Raw genomic sequence first — 24,887 nt, 5'->3', positions numbered from 1 at the left:
ATGGATCACTAACTATCAAAGCTCTGCTTCACAAAGAGTGCATAAACATAGAATAAACATGAGGCAAACTCTTCCTTGTTTGCCATTGCAGAATGGTGCAAACTGACACATGTCAAATGCGGAATAGATTTCAATTCAGCAGATTTGTTTATTTGACCGAAACAGGGTTGCAGAAAACACATTTATCTTGTGTTTTTATCGTTCCCTCCTCCCACCTTTGCTCTTCCTGCATCATCTGCTGACACTGATGATTTCTAAGTGTAAGTGTCTCACTTCTCTCCCTCTCTGTATGTCATAATCACTGATCTTTATGATCACTTTGCCCTCTTTGCCCTTTAAAGATGCCATGTGTAATGAGGGCTCTGGAGAAACTGTGTGAGTGGGTTATTTGTCTATTCAGTCAAGTTCACACATCCTACGCATTCACTCATACACCCAGACTCCTTACATCTACTGATCAGTGTCTGTCTGCCTCACAAGGTCACTGTGGGGATTGAGCTGGATAAATGTGAGCAGATGTTTAATTCACCAATACTCAAACTTCGGGTTTTTCTGTCACATGGCTGCTGATAAAAATTACTTTTGACCATCAAAATTATGGCAATGATCAAAGTTTGATCTACAGTAATATCACATTTGTAATTTTAGCCTACATCATCATTTTGTATTTTTATTTATTTAGCCTACATTGAGAAAAACAAAATTCTTAAGCCAAATTCTCGTGCTCTGTGGGGAGTTATTTGCCACCGCTAGGTCCATAAACAATAAAAACGTTTTATTGTGTGGTATACACCTGGAACACGCCTGGCACGAGAGCAAAAATCTCTTACAGGAAGTGAGCAATTCATTCAAAACACCCACTTCCGTCAGCCGACCTATGAGCTCTTTGAATTGGTAGCACATGTTTCTCCACTGTTTTCGTCGGCATTAATATGGCAGCATCCATGGCATCCCAGGCTGTAGTGAAAGCACTGCGTCAAACATCCTCCAAACACAGACTATTTGACAAATTCAAGGTACACATTCTTTTTTAAATATACAAGTTTTGATTCGCATGTCATATCTGCTTGTTCATTTGGTTTCCGTTGGCTGTCATTATAGCAAGCTAGCTAACTACCAGTAGAACCATCTGCTTTCGTTTGACACTTAGTTACATATCAAAGTTAAAACTGTGACGCAACTATATCTAACGTGGACGTTAGGTAACAGTAACAGTTCGTGAACACCCAAACTGTACTGTTGTCTAGTTTGTTTTTATGCTAGCGTTGTAAGACAATATGCATTAATATTGTCCTCTTGGTCAAGTTTAGCGAGCTGAGTACAAAAGTATTGTAGCTACCTTGCTAGCTGCATACTTGGTTTACTTTTAATCTCTTGGATTGACTAATTTCTGTTTATACAATCTGTGAGTCTAACTAGAGTGCTGCTCCAGCTAGTAAACTACCACCAGTCAGTGCTGTATAGTGTTGTGACAGTTGGAAATGACTGTACTCAGTGCTCCTTTGCATGATTGGTAAATGCCATTGCACAGAAATCTGGAAGCTATGAAAGACAGGGGACTTTGGCCTTGTTCTGCTTTGCGTTTCCATCTCTAGATAGCGTGTTAATCGTGTCAAGGACAATGGTTTGCAGAGGCTCAAAAGTCTTAGCAAGGCCAATAGTGAAGTTTGGCTATAATTTCCTCAACTGTTTTTAGGACAAACTCTGTTGTCCTAAAAATGAAGGTTCACTGACATACTTAGTGACAAGTAAGGGAGCATCAATGTTAACATGTTATTCAAGTAGGTAAATCATATACTTTTTCCTGTTAAAGTGCAGACATGAAACCCTTGAACCCAACTGAGTAGTAGGATTTTAGCTTGCTGATAATGGCCCCGAGGACAAAACGCAACTCGCTGAACGACTGAGTAAAGGTCACAAGCTCACTGCAGCAGCTGAAACTATCCTCCCATGCAATGTTTTTTTTTAGCATTTTTATTATTCAGTTGCATCAAAAGGTTTTCAAGTTAATTAAGAAACATCTTTTTTATAATCATAGACTACCATTTCACTTATACAACATGGCAAACATTCCGGCAGTACTACTTGATCTTGTTGAACTGACTAAATAAATCATTGGCAGCAGAAAATATCAATATAATCAAGGGCTGTCTATCTGTTGATAGTCAAAACACATACCTTGTTTTGAAGAGATACAGAATGTCTGTGTGTTGTTGGACTTCAGGTTGTGAGACTACTGTGTGTATTGTTCTTGTGCAAGATGATCTGCACAGTTTAGGCAAAAGTTAAACGTTTCTGGTTGTAACAACGTATAAAAAAAAAAACTAGCCTTGTTACTTCTCAGAATAATTTCTCAAATAAGGACCGCCCACGAAGCAAGTTTTTAAAATTCTACATAATTAATGGGTTGCACTATGATCCCTTACGTAACACAATCACCTGCGGTCTGCATAGACCCCCTAGTATGGTAGATAGTCCAGAGTGCTTACAAAGCATATTTTCTCATCTGGATGGTATAATAAGACTGTAGTTGCTAGGGACTAGCTTTTAGAGAGTTCAGATAATGAGAAAGCACACAGTGCCAAGTTATATTAGGCAGCACACATCTTTATTTAAAATATCTTCTCTGGAGTTTTTTTGTTGTTGACATTTTTATCTAAAGATGATGGATGCATATGAGATTAAAGTGTTACAGAAGTAGCCTTTTGGTTAGCCTAAGGGTTCACCTCTTGATATAAAACACATGGTGTAGCGTTGAATTTTTGCAGGTTTAGTGTTGTAACTTAGCAATGCTCTTTCTTTTGAATTACCGTATGTTTTATGTCTGCTTATGGGTTTCATCTACATACCATCCTCAGTGCAATCTGCAGAAACCTGGCTGTCTGCCAGTGCTCCAAACAATTCATTGCCTTACTCAGTGACCGAACGCCTTGACTTTTACGCCACCGCTTTGCCCAAGGGGTGAACTGGTACAAAACCTCAAAAATCGTTAAAATTGTATCTTCTCTGGACAAAGCATGTGCTTCTGATACCACCTTCCCGTATTCGTGTTTGTGGCTGCTTCAGACAGTTAGGTCTATATTCATTTTCTGTGGCACATTATCATAGCCTAGTTTGGTTGACAGACACGTATTGTCACAGGTTTGCTCAACAGGGTATTACTTTTGCTACGATTTTGTCAATAGCAATGTGACAAATATTTCAGATGGAAACTGAATGCTGAATGAGGTGCATCATATAATGGAATGTGCTGCTTTATTTCTTCCTAAAGTCAAATCTGTAGAGTTCTTGTCTGCACGGCAAGATAATCCTCAGGGCTGTTTTTCGTCTCACCGCTGTACTGAATTTGTGAATGTTTGCTGCGTTTTTGAAGGTGTCACAGCTCTGTTGCCCCATAGTGCTGCAGCCCTGCGTTGTGGAGGAGGGGGGGGGGGGTGAACGGGAACGGAGGTCTGCTCAATGAGACTCTGTCCTGAATATTTTACTGAGGGGGTGGAGGGCCTGCGCGCTGCGACAACTGCTGCTGGAACTTCAAACGGCGGGCAGCATCCCCATCTGTCTACAGCAAGAACACATTTCCATTTCCTCCCCGCAAGGGATACAGTAGACCAAGTTAGCTCTAACTGGATTTGAATATCGTTTCGCCAAGGTTAATAGTCATTTCTGTAGCTCGTAAGAGATGTTTAGGATTTTTCAATCATTTAGACCGGCTATAATCATTTGGAATATTTGGCAGCTTCGAAAGTGCGGAAGCAGTGACATCAACCTTGGCAATCCTGTTCATTTTTCTGATGTGTGAAGTATTGAGTATTATGCTGCAGTTACTCAAAGAAATGGCAGAATCGAAATGTGTTGAGTTAAAAGAAAAAGGCAAAAATGCTATTTAGTTCTGGAATTTAGCTAGTTGAAGATTAGGACTACCATCATATCAGTGCTTAGCAATGAGCCTTCTCACCTCACCTCGTCTCCCCCACCTGTTATCTTTCCTCTAGACTTGGCACCTGTATACGGGGATTCCTACGATTTTCCTATTAGCTATGCTAATTGCTAAGGTACTATCTGTCAGTGACTCAGCCAGGGTTTGTTTTTCTCATAAGCCTGTCTGCTTGAGATTAGGCCCCACCCAGCCGAAGACTTGCCGACGATGCGAATCACAGTGATCTTAATCCTTGTTCCATGCTCCACTGCTCCTGCCTCCCCTTTTAAGTTGACCACAGCCATGCACCCACAGGCAGGCGTCACCCCTCCCTCCTCCATGCTCTAATGGAGCCTCTTAGCTTCCCCCTCTGTCATGGACAGAGCTCAGGCATGACCTTGGCTTCTGCTCATAACCAACCAGAAATGTGGTGAGGGGTCGGGCCTTTCATTTATTGGATGGGAGGTGCAGGACGTGAGTTAATTCATCACTCGGTGGCAATCCGTCCTCGAGAAATATGGAAATATCCAAATACATGGACTGCCTGTTGGGTTGTAATTTCTTTCAGTGCATAGAGATTGTGTTTACGAACTGTAACTCTTGTTTGGCTAATGAGTTCTGTGTGGTGCTCCACCTGCCTTGATTTGGTTGGTTTGGGCCATTGCATCAGCTCAGGACATCTGCTCCAGGTCATGATGTGGGTCCTGGGTATGACCATGGGTTACAGTCAGAAAGGCAGTCGACAGCTAGAGAAGCAGAGACGCCATACTGGGGATGTGCCATTAGCAAATTGAACCAACTTAAAGTTTTAAATGAAGCCATCAGATGAAACCGTTCAGACGGGGGAGGCGCATAAGGGTATCAGACATGTGAAGAAGCGTTGAACGCAAGTTCTGTCAACAACTTCCAAATACTTCATTAATTGAAAGGAGCAGAATGTCTGGTTTTGTCCAGAATTACTGGAACTTTAATTTTAATAACAACCTAAATGTTTCATGGTGCATACTAGTGCTACTTTGGATGTATTATGCTTGTGGAGATTTACAGATGATTCACATTGGCCTGTTTGTGTTGCAAATTTAAATCAATTCTGCCTTTTTGCTTCCCATATCCTTAAGTGTGTGTGTCACCTCTATCACTGCTAACTATGCAGCAGCTGTCTAATTACAATGCAGCCTATCTTTATGAGTCAAGACCAAGTAGCAAACGGCCTCCTCATTAGTGGAAAACATTTTACTGCAGTCAGGATGGCAATGATTTTTATCTCGGAGTGTGCCAGTCTATGATTCTGGCTCAGCTTGTGTAGGCCTAAGTGGACACGGATTAAGGTCCTCTTTAAACTCTGGCCGGATGGTTAGCTAAATGGAAGGAGAAAGAGGCATGAGTTCAGAACCTGAATGGGAACAAATCAATTAGGTACAATCGGTGAACTGGCAATGTGTTAATTTCTTAAACATTTGATAATACCCCTTAAGGAGCAACCCGCTTAATTAACTCTGAGGCCGTTCGTCGGTGCTAATTAGGTGGAGTCATTTCAAAGGGGTTAGGGCCTGGCTATGACTAGTAATGAGGATTTTAACCCTTTGAGACACATGGGGACGATACACCATTAAGAGCTATTCAGACTTCTCTGGAAGCTGATGGGCTTTTATGTAATTGGGGTGAAGTTCAGACCTACAGACAATTTATCTGTTAAGGTGTTTGGTAAATATATAAAATGACCGAATGTGCTAGGCTAAGTGGAGATTTGTTGCATAACTTGCCCAAATCAAATCTAATCAAATTTATTTGTATAGCCCTTTTTACACGCAAGCATGTCACAGAGGGCTTCACATGCGCCCATAGAACTGCCCCTCAACCAACCTAAACCTAGGTTGGTTGAGGGGCAGCCTAGCTTTTAGCATCATTCCCAATCGAAGAGATATTGAGAAAGTAGAGTATCTTTTCAAAAGACAGTTTTTTAACAGCATTTATTGATTGTTGTCCAATAAGCTTCTCCTCCTCCTCCCAAAGCAAGGCCTAGTTTATACAGATTTGTGCATAACCCTTCATGAATACACCTGTTTACAGGGAATTTCCCTGTTGTTGGAGAGCATCTGTATTTTCAAGTTATTTGCTATGACTGACGAATCAATTCTGCATGTGAGGGGTGAATGAGCGATGAAGTTGGCTTCTGTCTCGGTCTTCTACGAGCTATTGATTTTTTCCTCTGCCGTTTTGCATGGTTCCTTTACTTCATCTATCAATGCTCGGTGTTAAATAGGTCAGTGTAACTGTAAGCTCTATCCTCCATAGGTTTATTAGGAATGCCCTTTCCTCAATAAAACCATGGCTTTATGTAGGGGTATCTCCAGATTGTCCAGGCCTGCTTGACAAGGCCAGCATTATTTGACATTGATAAGATGCTTACTAGGCTGTTTGTTGATTAGTGGTAGCAATCCAGACCATGGCAGTAGCTTCTGTCTTACTGAGAGCTGAACACAACTCTCTTTCTGTGTCAATCCTTTGTTTTGTGTTAATGTCACCGCCTGAGTAGCAAAGCAGCCTTGCCCTAAAGTTCTAAGGCCGATCGGTGAAGGTGATAGGCTGCTTTGTAAGCTTGTTCAGTAAATGAAGGCTTATGACTCTAATAAACGTCCCTTGGAATCAGAGAAGCCTATCAGAGTTAAATAAAACGGGGGACATTCTGACATTGAGCCTTCCTTTTAATAATAAATCAAGCTCCTCCAGACTATAATTTGACTCCATAAACCTTGAAAGGGACAAACTGTGAAAGGTGGGTCTTTCTCTGATGGTCACTTTGTACTGCATCTGGGTGTGTCAGTAGGCAAACACTTGGACTACTCATTGACATTGTGTGACCCTATTCCTCCAAAACAGAAACATACTGCGCATGGTAAGCTCTAGTCTGAGCCTCCTGAGAGTAGACCTGATGGTGTTTTTTACCCTGACTTTGCTGAAAGCCATATGGAGGAGAGAAATCTAAGAGATGGGAGGGGGGGGAACGTTCTTCACCCGGTGCATCAGTGACACTGACGGTGCAATGTGATGTAGCTGCTGCCACAGCACTGACTGTCCTCTCCATGTCTTTGTGTACGACACTCTGAGCGTTCTGTGGCCGTATGGCTATGCGAAAAGACAGGCCTTACTCAGCGCTTTCAACTACTTCAACAATAGTTGACTACGAATACTTTTTTTTATCACTTTTGAAGGTAAGAACATGACTGGAGAGGCTAGCTTTTGTTAAAATACTGAGTATCTGATGCTAAAACAGACATTTCCTAGATTAATGTAATCTATACGGTGTTTCCCACAGAATTCGATTATGTTTGTGGTGGTAGGCAGGGGCGGAGCCAGATGTAGTAAACAGGCTTAGCCCAAACCTAGGGGGGTGCTAGTGATAAATCTTGCCTAGGGCACAAAATGTGCTAGGGCCGGTACTGCTTATAAGCCAAGTCTGTGAGGGTGGACATTGGGATTGGGCCTAACCGTTCGTAAAATCTGTGTTGATTCTCTGACCGTCTTTTCTGAGGGAAAAAGCCGTTCGTCCCGTGCATTGATTCAGAGCACGGAGAGACTATTCACAGACGGGTGAGAGAGAGAGAGGGAGAGAGAGACCCCCCTTCCCATCTATGCTTTCTCAACATTGGGCTTGTTGATGATGAAGGCACTTCTTAAACCCAACAAGCTTTGTCAGTTGGATGCAAAAAGTGTATTAGTGGCCCAGGTGATGCAGCCTTGTTTTTAAAATAAAAAATAAAGTTGTTTGCCATTACACGCTCTTAACATTCTGTGATGACAGACTTGACATTCAAATCATTCAGCTCACTCCCATGAAAACAGGAATTATGAAATGCTTCAGCATCTTCACACCCTATCTGGAACCCAGTGACAATATCTTTGCAGATACACATGACTGAATACTAAAACCTTCCACTAAACCTAACTGTGGGGGTTTGTGATGGGGACTGTCCTAGAAGGAGGATCCTGTCTGATTGTGTGGCAAGGCTGAAGACAAGGGGGTTTCTTTCTGTAGTCCAGTGATATGCCTGGACTTGGCAGCCCGGTAACTCGGGGTTAGTGCACCCCTTTGGGTGCACAAATCGTCATTAAATGTGTGTTGTTGTTGTGTGTTCTCATTTGTAATGAAGCTCATTTCAAAGTTTTGTAGTGAGAGGAGAGAGGGGAGATGGGTTCACTGATGCATATCCTCAGAGGTTAAGTCTTCCAGTTGTAATTTCCAGGAGCAGAGTTATTGCCTTTTATGTTTTATGACTCTGCCGCAGAGGAACATTCTCAGAATGAATGAGACCTGCTCCCCGTGCTCTCCCTTTTGTCACGCCACTTAATGAAGAATCTAGCTCAGTTCCCTCCCTCCCTCCTAAGAATTGCCTGTGTGTGTTTATGGCTGTCCCTGTGTGAGGATCCTGTGTATGGCAGCAAGCCGGCTGCAGACTGGTATTTAACGTTTCTGGCTAGGTTGCCTCCTGAGCGCTGATGAAGATAATTACTGTAGAGTGAAAGTCCCAGGGGACAGCAGCTGCCTGCCTGCCACCACTTACTACTGCCTCCTGGGGCACGCCTGCAGCACATCCCTCCGCTGCCACCGCCTCACAGAACTTATGACTTACACAACACTACCAAGGCAGACTACCGCTAGCTACCATCCTGGGACTCCGTACGCTTTCTTAAGAGATTTTGGCGCGAGGACAAGCTCATGGGTTATTTTTATTCCCCAAATAAATATAAGATGAATGTCTCTTTCGTGCAGGTGATGCGCTGCATCCATGCTGCCTTTTGCATTGTCTTGTCAAAGTCTCGACTTGCGTTTGTGAGCTGAGATGAGCAGGAATATCGTAAATGTCTTGTGCTACAGTGGTCTACAGTGTGAACAATCTGCTTTAAAAAAAAAAAAAATTCTGTTACGCCCACGGGGAGATCTAGGCCACGACGCTCCCTATCTCCAAATATTAGGGTTCCTCGATAGCCTCCGTCTCCGGGAGCGAGGGATGCGTGACGACGCGCACATGTTTATGTATATAAGGTGTGTGTTTGTCATTTATCGGGTATCGTCACGTTTTTATGTTTCATAATATGTTAAAGCATGTCGGGCTTCAGGATTGTCTCTTAGAGCTCCGCTGGATACAAGCGTGATTTTTGTTTACGTTTATTGTTCTTTTCTAAGAACACCTAAGTTTGTTTCCTGTCTTGTTTTTGCCGATGGACATCCATTAAAACCACAACCTCCTGCATTCGCATCCGTCTGCTGTCTACACTCAACTCAACTGCATTGTGACAATGTCAAAAGAAGGGAAACTTATGACATAGGGCTAGGAAAACCAGCGTTTCTCTGCCAAATAGAGATGTGCTGCCTGCGACGACCTGTTTTAGTCTAACAGCGCATGAGACGTCACTGTCACTTCAGTGAGTCCAGAATGTATTTTCAGCTTAGTGCGAGCAGAGTGCCTTTAACCATACCTGTCTGCATGTGGCCGCAGTGATACAAAAGGCTGGGTGAGCAGTGGTCCCGTGGTGAAAAGGCAGGCTAATCCAAATGCTATCTGGGAGTGTGTGACAGTTGGAAGTGCTGTATCCGGGTCTCTGCACTGTGTTTTAAAGTGCTGTGGGTGTCTCAGTCCTCTATGGTTTGGCCCAAGGTAACTGTCAGTGCCTGAAGGGATGCCTGTAGCCCCATTTCCCATTCAGAAGCTGTTATTTTCCCAGCTTTTTCTTATCTCTCCTCCCCTTTCCATCCCTCTGCATACTCTTTGACAGAATAGCAATCTTTGATGGGCCTGAACTAAGTGTAACCTGCCACCTCTTCTCCAACTGTTTAGTAGGTATGGCTGTGGAACCAGTCTGGTGCTTCAACGTTAAGGAGCATTAACTTCCCGTCTCTCCCAAACTGTGGCAGTGCTGTCAGTTCAGATTCATGTGGACTCACTGCCCTGCACCAGGGACTGACTAATTGCTTTCCAAAGAATGCTCCATTTAGCCCAAATATCTTGACATTGGTGGTGGTAGTGTTTCAGGATTGCCTTTGAAACAGGTGGGTTCGGACCCTTCCCTGTGGCCTGGGCTGGTGGCATTCTACCTGTCAGTCAAGTGCTACATCATGGGGCTCACCTGCCCTCCCCTCACCCCACAACACAACCAGCAGTGTTCAGTCTACAAGGTGATTGAGGCGTAGAGTGAACAGGGACTTACAGAGCAGCCCAGAGATAACCCCTGGCTGGTCCAATAGGCACACAAACAGGGGAACTTGTTCCTGCTGGCCTTGGAGCTGTAGGATATGTTCTGCTAAAGTGAAGTGGACAAGTGGGTTCAGAAAGGAGGGAGGGGAGGATACTCTGTGGTGCAGTTTAAGGAGAAGAGAATGATGCACACACACACACACACACACAGACACACACACACTTGCTTATTCTATGTGAAACTCTGTTGTATGTGTCTTATTGCTATGTTGTATCTTGGCCAGGTCGCAGTTGTAAATGAAAACTTGTTCTCAACTAGCCTACCTGGCTAAATAAAGATGAAATTTAAAAATAAATTAAACACACACACTCACACACGCATGGACATACAGCACAACCCATAGAATGCCCCCTCGCCTGGTAGCACCCATCTGTACCAGGTGGACATTAGGACCCAGGAGCACTCCTCTGAAAGGGAGAATGCCCCCTCACCCTCAAAACACCAATTTACAATCCTCAATGGGAAATTCATGTTTTTTGTGTTTCTTGCCCAACTCACAACGAGGTCAAGTCTCTTGTCTTTTCCTCTGAATAGCTTGAACGTCTTAATACTGTGCTCAGGAGGAGAGAAAACGGCATTTCAGTGGAAGCCATGCTGAAGAAATTCATTTTAAATGCTTAATGTGGGGCTATTTTAATTTCTGCCCTGCCATTGAACTCCCCCAGACTCCCAAGAGACATGCAGGTTCTAAACGTTGCCTGGCGTGGGGCACTGTTTAGGAAAGCTCCAGTCATGCACTGGGAAACCTCAGAGAACTGAACATGTTCATCAAAACATGGTCTTTCCACAGGGCCATAGGACAAACTCAGGCCAAACAACATTACTCACTGATGGCCTTCATTACTGTATTCACTAGTGCGAGAGAGAGAGAGGTCCAATCTGTACAAGAAGTCTCTCCCCTTTCTGAGAAAGCAGGGCATTTAGGTTCTAATGAAGTCTCTAGTGCTGAGTGAGTTGGAGGTGCCTGTTATGGGAAAGCATGCTAAACAGGCTGACGGACTGTTTCCAACATTAGTGGATAACCACACAATGCATCCCACTGTGTGTTGAACCATCAGAGATGCGCAAGCATTCTGGATTACGAGGAATATTTCCTTCTAAGAAGGACTACACCAATGGAGGTGTGGCCTGGAGGTAGGCACAACATATCACTGATTATTACTCATTCATGGATAACTGCCACGCATGCATTTATTAGGAAAGTTTTTATATGTTGGCCTCTCCTCAGCGCCGGGGGGTTAAACAGGGTCAGAGTTCCCAGTCCTTGATGACAATGAGCTGCGCTACATTTCCTCATCCTCCCTCTCTCTTCTCTCCTCCTCATGAATGATGGAGAGCCTCCCTGCTCCGTTTGAAAGGCACGTTGTGGCCTTGTCAAGACCCTGGCGCCCCCAAGTCAGACTGCAGCCCCCACCGCCCCCGCTCCCTATCTGCCCTCCCTCCCTCCCCCCAGCCCCCCTTCTCATGTCAACATTCATATTTAAAAAGGGGACGTCTGCAACAGGACTTGTTGGAACAGCTCCTCAGTCTTAGTTGCACTTGAAGACGTTTGCCTTCATTATTCATAGTCGGGGGAGGGGAGGGGGGGAGTGGAGGGGGGGGGGGGGTGGGAGTGGATCTGAGTGGGATTAAGGTGGCTGGTGTCACACAGGCCCTTTTATGTGGTGTTGTTGTAAGTAACTAGAATGTCTTTTAATTGACACAAATTACCTCTTTAAGTCGTAAGAAATATGATTGTTCACAGGCTCACCCCGCTATATGTTGTACAGCGCTGAAGCTGACTTAATCTTCTTATGAGGACACGTCACAAGAGTAACAGTCCAGCCAAGAAATCTCCAGCCTATTGAAGTGAGACACAATTAAGAAGGACAGCACCCCAGGAGATGAGAATACATGAGGACTGTTGGCTTAATTATTTTGTATTAATTCCTGTTCAGGCTGTGTTCCCCTGTCTGGATCTGCATTGTGCTCCTACATCAGTGTTTCAGTATTCCACCTCAAAGGCTTTCTAATCTTTGACAGATGAGCTCAACACAGACCCACTTCTTTATATATATATATATTTTTTTTCTTCATCTCGAGTGATAGCTGAGGGGAAAACCAACCTTGAACCCTGCTATTTACTTTGCATTCCCTGCTTCCTTTATGGTGATGGCTTTGTTTTCCTTAACGATGTCAGTATGCACTGTGAACGCTCACACTGGAGGTAATAGGCCCACCTGACTGCACAGGGAGAGTCTAACCTTAACACAGGCACTGCACATTAAAACCAAATGTCTTTTTAATAGTGGCAACAGCTGGAGCTGACAGCCACTGTGTCCGCTGACTGAGCAAACAGCTTTAAAGCAGACTGCTGTAGGCCTGTCTGACTGGAGCTCATTACTGCCAAAGCAAAGTGTGGAGGAGAACGAGGGAGAGGAAATGAAGCCGGAGAACGACAAACTGAAATAGATCTGTCCTGACAGCTTTTATTTAGGTCCAGGTCCTACCACATGCATTTCTTCATCCCCAAATTCTTTAGGAACAAGTTCTTTATTTTTTCTTCTTCTTTGGTCTTTGTATAACCTATCCCCCCCCCCCCCTCCCCCTCCAGTGTGCGAGGCTGAGCTCCAGACGATGGCTCAACCTGCAGGAGTACCAGAGCAAGAAGCTGATGCAGGAGAGCGGGGTGACTGTCCAGCGCTTCTACGTGGCAGACACAGCCTCCGAGGCTCTGGAGGCTGCCAAGAGGCTGGGTGAGTACCGGACACCGGCCATGTGAGCGTGCTCAGTAGATATATGTCAATGTTTATAGCTAATTTGCTGTCCCTAGTTCTGTGATCGTAGCAATGCTCCACCCCCACATAACAGCTGTGGCTGGGCCTAATCCTGGCTGAAATGTTATCGAGTGTAATCAAGTGTTTATATGGTTTGTTTGGGGGGGGGGCGGTCTTGTGACCATGCCCGTCTCATTTCTCATTACTCCACTCAACCACATGACTATGTTTCACACTCTTTCCATTTCACTTTCCCTCTCTGCTTCTGTTTCCCCCTGTGATGTAATTGTAGCCATGCTCGTGCGCGCACGTACACAGTACACACACAGTGATCCTCGTGTTCCGCGCACGTACACAGTACACACACAGTGATCCTCGTGTTCCGCGCACGTACACAGTACACACACAGTGATCCTCGTGTTCCAACACATACCTCAGCCTTATATTTTATTCAGTGCTCTCACAACAACCATCTCTGCCTGGTGGAATCCTTCTTGTTGCCCAATGAGATGCTGGGCTCTGAGGGGCTGCCGGCTGGGTGTTGCACTCGGTGCCCTGGCCCTGATGCTGGCCAAGATAAACTGAGGAGGATGGGGTGATGCACTGTCTCTCGGTGACAGTCCTGCTTGTGACAGAAGGCTGGCCACGGCTCAGGCCACACTTCCAGTCCTCCACAGACTCCCCTCTACCCTCAGCCTGTGGATGCTCTTATATCTGCTTATCTGCACGAGTTCACAAAACGGGACTTGCTGTCTTGTTGTGGAAATATCTGTGCGTGGCAAAGTTCTGTACTGCTGATTGCTCAATATGAAACTAGTGATTGCTCAGTTTGATAGCGAGAGGCCCTGACAATGCCTTATTTGTCTATGCCTGTGCTTGGCTTGCTCTGTCCAGTCATGCCGTTGAGAGATGGGGCGGGAGAAAGGGAGAAAAGGATGTCGCTTTTAAAATGTCATCCAGAGCCAACACTGAGTTGCCCTGTAGGTCCCTGTAGGGGCAGGAGAGAGGCAGGAGAGAGGCAGGAGAGAGGCAGGAGAGAGGCAGGAGAGAGGCAGGAGAGAGGCAGGAGAGAGGCAGGAGAGAGGCAGGAGAGAGGCAGGCTGGCTGAGGCTAAGCGCTTCGTCTGGAACGCCTATGGAAAGAACCAGGACTGCTGCCGCTCCAAAGGGGGGGTGGAGGTGACCAAGCGGGACTCAAATGGATTTATGTGTGATGCTGATATACCACTGCGATCCCTCCGTCCCTTCCACACACACACACACACACACACACACACGTTCGCACACATACTTCCTCTGCTGGGCTCAGTTAACCGTGAAGCTGACAGCTCAATTGGTGCTGGGGGTTCTACAGGTTCATTCTACACACCAGCACAGCCGAGCAGAGTCTCCAAGTAGAGGCTGATTGATTAGACCATTAACACTCGGGAGAAGTAACTTTGAGGGGCTTTTTTTTTATCTGAAGCATCAACTGGCTTCAATCAATCCCACGGCCTTTTGTTTTTTTTGCTTGATTCAACTGCGGTAGAGAGTAATATCATCACAGATGGCCGATTCCTAACTAGCCAATCTCTCATATAAAGTGGAGCCACTTAATGGCCCCCATACAGAGAGTGTTGAGTGCCAGGCGCTTAAAAGGCCTGTTTGTTTGTCTGTGTGAGGGACAGACAGCTTCTCGCCTGCGCCGAGCTAATGACCCAGTGACACCTGTCCGATGCCGTCTGTGTGTGCGGGGAGAACAGAGGCTTCCCAACACCCCCTGCTGAGCCAGAGGATGTAACTAACTGTCCCACTGACAGTGTGTCTTGCTCTTTCTGTCTCCATGTCTCTGGCTCTCTTTCTCTCATACTTTTAAGCCGCATGTCTTTCGAGGCTTTAACTCGCTGTTTTGCCATTTAGAGTTTGAGTGGCTTCAAGTCATACAGGAGACACCTTCTGATTGGGAAAATACAGTGCACACTTTCACAGATTCTCATAAGTGTCTCAATGAGTCAGACAGAAGGGTTGTCATGGCGTGGTAAATATGGCACCTCATGCAGCTTAAGCAATGCATCACCTGGTGATGTTTGTCATTTGAAAGCTTGTTTGGCTCATGTCGTCATATGAATATGAAAGAGAGTGTCATCTTTTGGCAGCTTCAATAGACGAAATGTCTATCGATAATGATATACAGTGCCACTCTATGGAAGGCTGAGCTATCATTTCCCGCGAATGGAAAAGTGTTTTCCAACAGGCTATATTCAAAAGCTGTGCAGGATTTGATATCTTGCCATTTTTTAGATATGATCGTACGTCACGCAATAAATATAGATTTGTTTGTATACCTCCTTTTCTTGATCTACACACACACACACACCTGTTTCCGACAGCCAATGAGCATGTGATTAAACAGTCCACTTTTTATATATCCACCATGTTGACAGATGCGTCATTGAGTAAATCTTGATGGATTTTCCTTCAGAATTGTAAAATAAAACTAGACGCCTAGTTTAGACACCTCATGGGCTGCTTGGCTCCAGTCCCCAGAGCAATGATCAACAAACCAGAGATTGAAGTAGAACATGGTGTGATTTATATCCCCCCCAAATTGTTTAATGAATGAGACATGTATGTGTACGCACACCAACATACAGTATTACTTTTTGCACCAATCATAAATTCCAGCTCGGTTTCATTGTGGGGAGAAGTGCAGCCTAATGCTGTGTTCACACCGAACGCAAAGCAAAATATTTGCACGGCCATCAATCAATGCAAACACACACATTTGCGCAAATGAAAGTTTTCAACTCAAGCGAAAAATGTGTGTGACGCTGTGTCGGAAAAGTTGATCAATGAAGAGATGTCAATGACGTTTTAGAAGAAATGGAGTACAAGAGTATTGTAGCTGTCTGTGGACATCCTCTGTCAAACGACATTACTTTGTGTTTGTATATGGTAGTCATTTCGGACATGGTTGACGCGGGGCATCCCGTTGTCCTGGGGACAATGAATGGATGTCTTGGACTGTTCAACACAGACTGTGGGATGACAGCGGGACGATAGACCATAACAAAATAAAATGCATACACCAGTGGTTCAACACCTTAAACACAAGGCATGTGAAACATATCATCACATTTAGCTCAATCTTAAAATTCCATAAACTCTGAACAATTTATTCACATTACAGGTGCTGCTGTGTGTTATATTCTGCTCTGCGGTACGTGGTTTGAAAATATTTTTTTAAACGTTGAACCTTTCAAAACTTTTTATAAACTTTGTTTCCACACACAGTGAATGGAGAGGGGAGAGGAAGACGAGGAAGACGGAGAATCCTAAAAATGAGTAGAAGCAGAACAGAGCACAATAGAGTATAGTAGAGTGTAGTAGAGTCCTCATCAAGTACTCATAAATCTCACATATATTTTCAACCGTAAAAAAGTAGAATTTTTTTTCTTCAAAAGTTTTTTCAAACCTGTAGAAACTTTGACAACAGCCACACCAAGAATTGTGTCAGCCCCATCATGAATCAACCAGGAAAATTGTGTATTCTATTGTGTATGCATTCACATTGAAATTCAGACTGATTTGAGCCCCACGACTGTCTGGATTACTTTAAATACTGTTGCAAATAACTTAGACCCATGTCAATGCAAAAAAACAATAATTTACATTTTGACAGATCAAGTATAGTTTGGAACAGTTAATTTTGCTCTTCGGGACTGTCCTGAGGCAGTGAGGGGAAAAAAGTTAGTTGCGAGCCCTGGGTTAACGAAAATAAAACGGTTGGCTCCTAGCAATTCGCGCAAATAAACACAAATCAACGGCAAGCAAAACATTTCTTCATTCGTACGAATAATTTGCTTCACTTTCAGTGTGAACACAGCATAAGCTATACATCTTAATTCGGCACTGCATAGATTATTTTTTGACATTTTATCTACATCTGTATTCATCATAAATCTGATGTGTATGTGAGGTGTGGGGTGACTCCTCATTGATAGATTGTATTGTCCTCTGAGAGAAAAAAGTGTCTGCCATGTGCATAGGGTCTATGTAGTTTGGTCTTTATCAAAAGGTCTAGGGCAGGGGTGTCGAACTCCGGTCCTCGAGGGCCGCTGTCCTGCATGTTTTAGATGTTTCCCTGCTCCAACACACCTGATTCAATTAAAAGGGTTGTTATAACGACCATTCATTCGAATCAGGTGAGCTGGATCAGGGAAACATCTAAAACATGCAGGACAGCGGCCCTCGAGGACCGGAGCTCGACACCCCTGGTCTAGGGTGTGGATTGCTGGTAGGATTCCCCACACATCCTGTTCTGTCAGGAGCAGCCCAGATTATATCAGAATACAGCCATCTGTCTCCACTAACGTCATTCCTTCCACTCTAGATCCTGACACCTGTAAGAGCCCTCCAGCACCGTCTCTGCATCTCTTTCTTGCTTTCTCTCTATCTTTCTGCTTTCTCTCTCTCTCTCTCTCTCTCCCTCTCTCTCTCTCTCTCTCTCTCTCTCTCTCTCTCTTTCTGTTAATGTACTTATCTTTCTCTGTCTTTCATCTCACCGCTCCCCACTACTCCTAACAGTTTTACTTTCTTGATTATTCTAAACAGGCAGAGGGGTAAAATCACAATTAACAGAGGTAGGAATCTATTAATTCATTTTCACAGGTCTATGAATATTCAGTGTAAACACACTAGGTTTATGCATGCCAGGTAAATCTCATGTGTGCTTATTAGAAGGGTGCTCAGTGTGATGTCTGTGTGTAGCCTACGAGAAAGACGGCTTGACATTAGCTAAATCTTTGATGAGGCAGGTGTAGTGTGTACATCCTTAAACCCACTCAGCCATTGATGTGGTGATCCAGTTGTCTAGTGTGGTTACTTGACTCTACTGTCGTCACATGGCATGAAACATCTTGTATTCTTACTTAAAGGGAAAGGGAAAGATTCAGGAAGTTACACAGTGAGGTTTGCATCAGTCCTTACATGATGGGCTAGGTCCAGATACACTGTTCCGTGTTTTTATACAGATACAACTTCCATGTTTAAAGAATGAAACGGTTCTGACTAACCTCAGGTTAGTTCCCAGTGTTCTGGAAGCCTGTCTGTTTTCTGAGGTTGGTGATTCTGCTTGCCTCTCTAAAACTCTCTAGAAATACCTTCTCAAGTACCTATTTTGAAGGTAGTGTTTGAACCCTGGATGCACAATGCATCAGTCAATATTACTGAGCCATCTTGGTAACTTTTAAAGATGACAAATGGTTTGTTGGGATCCTAGTGCCTTGGGGGCAGTGATAATATTTCTTGGAATAGTCTGGGGTATGGTACAAAACAAAATGCGGGTTGGCTGGCTGGTAGGCTGGCTGGCTGATTGGGCGTGGAGTTTGGTTTCCACCCTGGGCCAGACTGGGGCTGCCGTGTGACATCAGCTGGAGTGGACCATATGCTTCTCTTTCGACCCACCACTCTGTGGAGCCTGCACCATCTGTCACGTCCCTCTAGCACCACCACAACTTCCATGCCACCCTGCACTCACAGACCCTCGTCAGCCATGCGTGACGCTCGCGTAATCACATCCCTGTTGGTCCATGTTCAACACGTCTGTACAAACCACCAGCATGTTCTCCCTGCATTGTATATTTATTGACACCCTTGTTTTGAAATCATTTCTCCTTCGTGGAGGAAGGCAAAATCTTTTGAAGGCATCTAGCTGCCATGTAGATGTTGTCTGGTGTCAGCTGGTTGGTCCCTCTTGTTTGCTCTGTGGAGAGATAAAAGACTCCGATCTGATAACTTCTCCTTTTTTCAGCGACAGTAGAGCATGTGCTGTTAGGCTTAACTTGGCAGTCCAACTGTGTATGTTTTTGTGAATCCCGAAATGTTTGCCAGTGTGTTTGTCTTCATTTTCTGTTTGCCAATGAATATTCCATTTGTTCCCAGCTTGTGTGTTTGTGTATCTATGTTTTTGTTTGGCCTAACACGCACAATCTTTCATAAAGCTTGCAGCTGCAGCCAGCTACAGTAACCAAACACACCCAAGCCTCTGAATCTTAATAGCATGTGTTTGAGGGAAAAGGCAAAACAACATCCCACCGCTAATACAAAGATCTGTGACTTTATGGATCGTAACGGAGCCTAATTACTAGCTCTGACTTGTTGTTTCTGTGGTAGAACAATTGGAATGTCTCTCAAATGATTGTGTAAATCCATTCAGTGGAGTGTGAGTTGAGTTTCAGGGACCTCACAAGTCAAAATGTAATTTCAGTCTGCTGACGTCTGGATGGTATTGATATCGCGGGTGGCACATTACCGTCACTCACACTTTTTGTCCACTGCTTTGCCGTTGCAGCACTTGTTCAGCCAGAAGGTATGGCACCATTATTTTGGTAATGTTAGCGCTAAATTGCATGTTTTATTAGAGCTCTTCTATGCTCCATTGAGTAGTAAATTTGTAAGTAGGTATACAATGTTTCATCTCTTTCTCTCTGCAGTGCATTTTGTCCTTGTTTTGAAGTCCCAACATCTGGCCTGTTGTGCCCAGTGAGGCCCAGCCCCATTCTGTATGTCTGCTATTGAGGCCTTCTCCTGGGCATAACACATGCTGATTAGGAACCATGCCTGGATCGTTTCCTACAACACTAGAAACACAGAGGAAAAACTGGAGTAGTTGAGCCCATCTTGCGTGCTTTTCTAGCACCACAAAGCCTTCATGTTGACTGAAGTGTCAGACCCATTTTCCAACCGTCCGATTCAGGATAAGTTTGAAAACGAGGGCAGGAAGACCTGCTTCTCGCTCTTCAGGGTGGGCCAAGTTCTCCCAACGCCACCCTCCTCCCGAGGCACCCTCTCTCCGCCAACACTGCCTCATGCTTCTCAACACTTCAAGCGTTGATAAGCCCACTTTCATCTCCCCATCCAGAAAACAAGCCAAGGCCGCCTCTGAGAAGTGCTGACAGTGGCAGTTAGCTCTGAGAGCCGCCCGAGTGTTGGCTCACTCAGGACCACTCCTCGTCTGCCTGAGCCAGAGATGTGGAGGGGATAAGAGGAGCTCCTGAAGCCATGTGGGGCTCAGCTGTAGCAAAGGCTGCCTCTCATAGCTGCTGGGAGTAGGCAAGAGTGGGGCGGTGCACCAGCTGCTGTCACAATGGTGGAAATTAAATGGATCCTTGATCTTCAAGGATACTTTCCCCATGTCCTCTGCATTGTTCTGGGTAGAACATGACTGACAACAGGGCAATTCTGTATACAGATCATTTCTGTTGAATTGTTTGGTTTGTCTCAATGTGTTTAGAAGAAAATACACTCTGATGTTGGAGCCATGTGAAGTTTTTGCCTACATAATTGGCAATCCTGGGGGACTTGTATAACAGAGCAGTTGAGATATTCCTGAACTTCTGTTAGCATCCAGTTCTGTCTAAACAAGTTGAGAAACTTCTGAGATGTTTATTGCTCCAAGAAAAATTGAAAAGGAGGGAGAGTGAGCGAGGGAGTAAGGCAGGCGTGCAGGCAGGTGGGGGAGTGAGAGGGGTGTTTTGATTGACATGGACGTTGACAGCTGGTAAAGTACTCTCTCCTCAGGGTCTACTGTGACAGTCTTGGTTTTGGGTCACAGACAGCGTGCACCCAACTCTCCAACTGTCCCGAGACTTAGATGGGACTTCCCTGCACGGGGAAACGTGTGTATGTGGGATTCCTTTCCTACATTGACAGAGATTGTTATATTTCATCAGTAAGAATGTGACATGGAAGCTAAGGAACTCCTTCTGTCTCTTTTATAATGACCTAGAACAAGTAAAAACATGTTCTGTCCCTGAGAACCGTGGTGTTGTTGTTGACATGTTTAGGGATGCCTTACTCGAACCATCAGTGTCCTACAGAGGTTTGTCCCCAACACCCCCCCCCCCCTGTCCTCTCTCTCTCTCTCTGTTTCTCCTTACCTGTCTATGTCTATCATACACAGTATATCAGTGTCCTTTTTTTGTGTCTCCATCAGAAAGAAGGTGAATAAATGGGAGCAGCCCGTTTGTGTGGAGAGCGGCAGGTATCTCTGCCACGCTGCCCTTCTCCCAGCATGCCTCTGGGTGATGGACAGACTGACTCTGGCCCCCCAGAGGACCGACCTGTCACACAGAAAGACGGATGGTGTGAGGAGTTTTCTTGGCACCGTTACCTGCCAAGAAGACATGCTCCCGGGGAGAACAAACTGAGGACGGGGCCGGAAAGAGACTCATTTAAGCACAAGGTCATTAACACAGACAGGATGGGGTATGATGGCCACAGGAATAAATATGCAGAGTTATCTCGCACTGGCATGCACCTTTTGGACAGCCGTGTCTCTGGGTATGCATACAAACACAGGCAACATGACTGTATCTCTCTAGCTGTATTTTTGTGTAGCAATGCTAGGCATCCTCTCTCTCTCTCATTCTCACTCTCACTTGCCGCTTTCGCTCTCTCTTTCTAAGCTTTCAGTTTGCCGCCATCATAGTTGAGCTTCTTGGGTCACACCAGTATGAGGAAAGCTGCTGCTAAAATGAGTCTGAACAGCTGTAAATAGGCTTTCGTGGCGAAAGACTGTCTCTCAAAGAGCTGATTTCTCTAAGCAGCTTATAGTATTTCCACCTCCTCATTACACTGCTTAACCTATTCATGTTGTGGGGTGATACGCGGTATTATGACTCCACTATTCACCATCGTATCAGCACACTAATAGGCTCCTTGGAATAATGTGTATTGTGATCCTCAAACTTCACTGGAATAGAACATGCTCGGAGACACTAGGACACTCTTGTGTACAGTGGGTCAAATGGTTGAAAGGAAATGAATCACTCCAGTAAACATCATTCATCGTCATTCATCCAGTGTGTTAGGGGAGGCTTGTACACATCCAGGGTATGCCGTTGCTCATCAGTGCTTCCTCAGGCATGGCATGGATGTAGACATGTTTTGGACAAAGAGGTTTTGTTGCATGGAATTATACTGAAGGTTAAGTATTTCAAATCAATCGGATAAAAATCAACCATTCAGTTGCTTTTGTAATGTGAATCTCCCAGAAGTCCTACCATTGTTCGATAACGGTGCCCTTAGAGAGAACATTGTTATGGAAAACTAAACCATATTCACTTAGATGACCATCCAACCCTCCCAGAGCTGCCCCATTATCCTGACCCTCTGCCTGGAGTAAACAGGTGACCGCTGACTCTGGCAGGGCAGGGCCTTCTCGCAGTCTCAGCCCCGGTGACCCAGGATGTCATTAGTGGTCCTGTGTCTGGCGCCAGGTGGACATGGCTGTCTAACGAGGAATCAACTGTCATGCGGACCGTGACGGGTAGACGGATGTGACACAGTGGTCAACCCCCTCCCCCCCCCCCAACCCCCAACCGAGCTTCACAAAGGCAACATCATTAGGCACGGCCACAAAGACAGGCTGAAGACACACAGAGGAGGTGGGTAGAACACAGCGAGGGAGAGCGGAGCTCAGCCGTCAAGATGAAACGAGTCTGACGCGTCTTGGGCCAGGTCTGTTCCTTGGTATATGTTTATCATTAGAAGTTCTGGAATGTCCAGGGGCTGCAGTGGCTGAGAGTTGGTGACCTGTGTTCCTGCACACAGTACAGTATGTCATGTTCTCAACTTCATTATAACAAGCCTACAACCTGCACAGAGAAGTGACAGCAAATGGTTGAATGCTTTTTTTGTTTGTTTGTTTGTGTCAGGTGTTAAGACTATGACCAGAGTAGAATGAATGACTAGTAAACAGATTAGGGTTAGGGTTATCATGCCTCATAAGGTTTATCTTATTTTCACATTATCAAACACTGTAAGATGGGTTAAGACATTTTCATTTGTAAATGACAGTTGGGTAATGCGATATGTCACCTTGCCGTTCTTTTTGACAGGGTTGTGTGTATCCCCAGAACCTAACCCAGCACCTTGTGGCAACAGGTTAGTGTGGAGGTGAGCAGAAGGCCAGACCTGGTCCAATAGCGTACTGAGATGAGCTGACTGACCTGGTTTTTATAGTCTATTGGATGGACAGATAGGGGCTCAATTGACATCATCTCCATGCTATGATGTGAGTTGTAATATCATTAATATGCAGCCAAGTTCTAGGGTTTGTTCTAAACTAAGCCAAGCCTTCTAACAATGAACACGTTGTTTCTCTGTGTACATCAATCCCCACATGTTTTAAGGCCTTCTGGCGCTTCCCGTTCATTCCCAGTTCTGTGTCATCCTCCACAGCATCCGCTGTGAGCTTTTAAAGATGAACACCAATGCATGGATTTTAGAATGTCCTTTATCTTCCGTATGCGTTTCACAGCACTCAGAGGACCAGGCTACCTTCCCTCTTCCACAGCGACTCTGTGTTTGTTTTCTGCCTCCCGAGAGTCGTTTAGTTTGCCACGTTTAGCCGCCACATTACTTGAATTACATCAGGCCCAACGGGAGTCGGGCCTGGTCAGGTTTTTCCGTGCAGAAAGAGAGCCTCGATCTTCCATGGCGCTCCGTGCAGAACCTTTCCCACATCATTAGATCTCTGACGAACGCTAGCACTGCTGCCGTTGAGCCCTGGGCGGCGGCTGTCCATGAGGAGGAGGAGGAGGAGGAGGACTGTTTAGAAAGGGGGACAGACGATGACATGGAGGAGGAGGAGGAGGAGGAAGGTTTGGAAAGGGGACAGAGGGAGAGACTGAGGCAGAAGTAACAGCTGTGATGCTGACTGCCGTCATTGGTAAATACGCTTCCAGTTCATTTGGGCTCATTAAGGGGAAATGAGTTAGCCCGGGGATGGCCATGTTACTCACATTACAGTTGATGCGATGGAAGATGTTGTACAATGTTCAACTCCTCCCCTGTGTCCCCTAGTACGAACGGAAATGGAGAAAAATAAATTCTCATCTTGCCTTTTCACAAAGGCATGATTTAGTTATACATGGATATGGATAGCTGGTTATGCAATAACAACTCCATTTTCCCTTCAGTAGGAGTGTTCCGTGTTCTGTGATTTCTATGTTTGAGGCGAATATACTGTATGCCTGCTCCCTTTAAGCAGGTTCTTGCACTAGTTTACAAGTCACCGACTAGCTCTGGTAGAGAGCTGTCAAAATGCAATGGAGTATGGTCAACAACAATGTACCTCGGATCTCCTGTAAGTTTGAGTACCTGTTGTGAGCACTATATCACCTTTTATCTCCTCAAATCGAACACTGGTAACTTTCAACCCTGCGTCAATGCTCCACAAATGACAGTGAGAACAGCTACTGGCTGCTCAGCACACAAAACATCAAACGCTATCCGGTTGCTTGGGAACTGAACCATAGACCATGCTTTGCTTTCCATAACCATATCTCACCCTTTGTATCAAATTGTTGTCAGGCTTCTAAAACAATATCAGTTGCACCTCCCTGTCTCCTTTTAAACCTAAGAAATACCTTTTAGTTATCAGTTTCCAAGGCTCTTGAAGGCATGTCCTCCATATTAAGCAGTCACAGGGAGGTACTCGCGCTGCAGACACACCTCATTTCACAAGGGATGTAGGAAGCTTTCCCTTACATGGAGCGGTGCCTGGGTACAAAGTCCTCCTACCACTCCTGGTGCTGTTTCCCTTATTAGTGACCAGACCGTGTGTGGGGGGGGGGGGGGGGGGGTGGGGGGGGTGTGTCATTCCCCACGCAACACTGTTGTCTATCAGCTCCGCTCGCTCGCTCCTGTGAACTCGGAGTCTACGCATCACCATGCATCATTATCTGTTGTAAGATCTATGTGGATGACTGGCCTACCAGTGGAGAGATGGAAATAAAGGAAAAAAGATTTGCTAAGAAGCTATGGCAAAGGTCAGGTGTGTGTATAATTACAGGCTATTTTCCAAGAGAGTGCTTTTATTGGATAACTGTTCATTCGTGAACAGGCTTAGGCTTATCCTCCTATGCTGATAAATGTGCCTAATATGTTCCAGCCTATGTTCAGGAACCTAAGTCT

At 45.1% G+C, this 24,887-nt stretch overlaps 1 protein-coding gene across 1 annotated transcript in view; it reads left to right on the top strand.

The window, feature by feature from the left end:
* The first annotated feature begins 876 nt into the window (after positions 1-876).
* suclg2 (succinate-CoA ligase GDP-forming subunit beta) overlaps positions 877-24,887 on the top strand; it is a 60,581-nt gene continuing 36,570 nt past the window's right edge. Inside the window, exons 1-2 of the mRNA XM_047025236.1 lie at positions 877-1,016; positions 12,765-12,906. Of these exons, the coding sequence (XP_046881192.1) occupies positions 933-1,016; positions 12,765-12,906 (226 nt within the window). The 5' untranslated portion in view covers positions 877-932. The remainder of the gene's footprint in view (positions 1,017-12,764; positions 12,907-24,887) is intronic.

This window comes from Hypomesus transpacificus, chromosome 9 (genome assembly GCF_021917145.1).
Source record: "Hypomesus transpacificus isolate Combined female chromosome 9, fHypTra1, whole genome shotgun sequence".
Taxonomy (NCBI): Eukaryota; Metazoa; Chordata; class Actinopteri; order Osmeriformes; family Osmeridae; genus Hypomesus; species Hypomesus transpacificus.
Note: the sequence above shows the minus strand (reverse complement) of the source record. Positions and strands in the feature narration are given on the sequence as shown.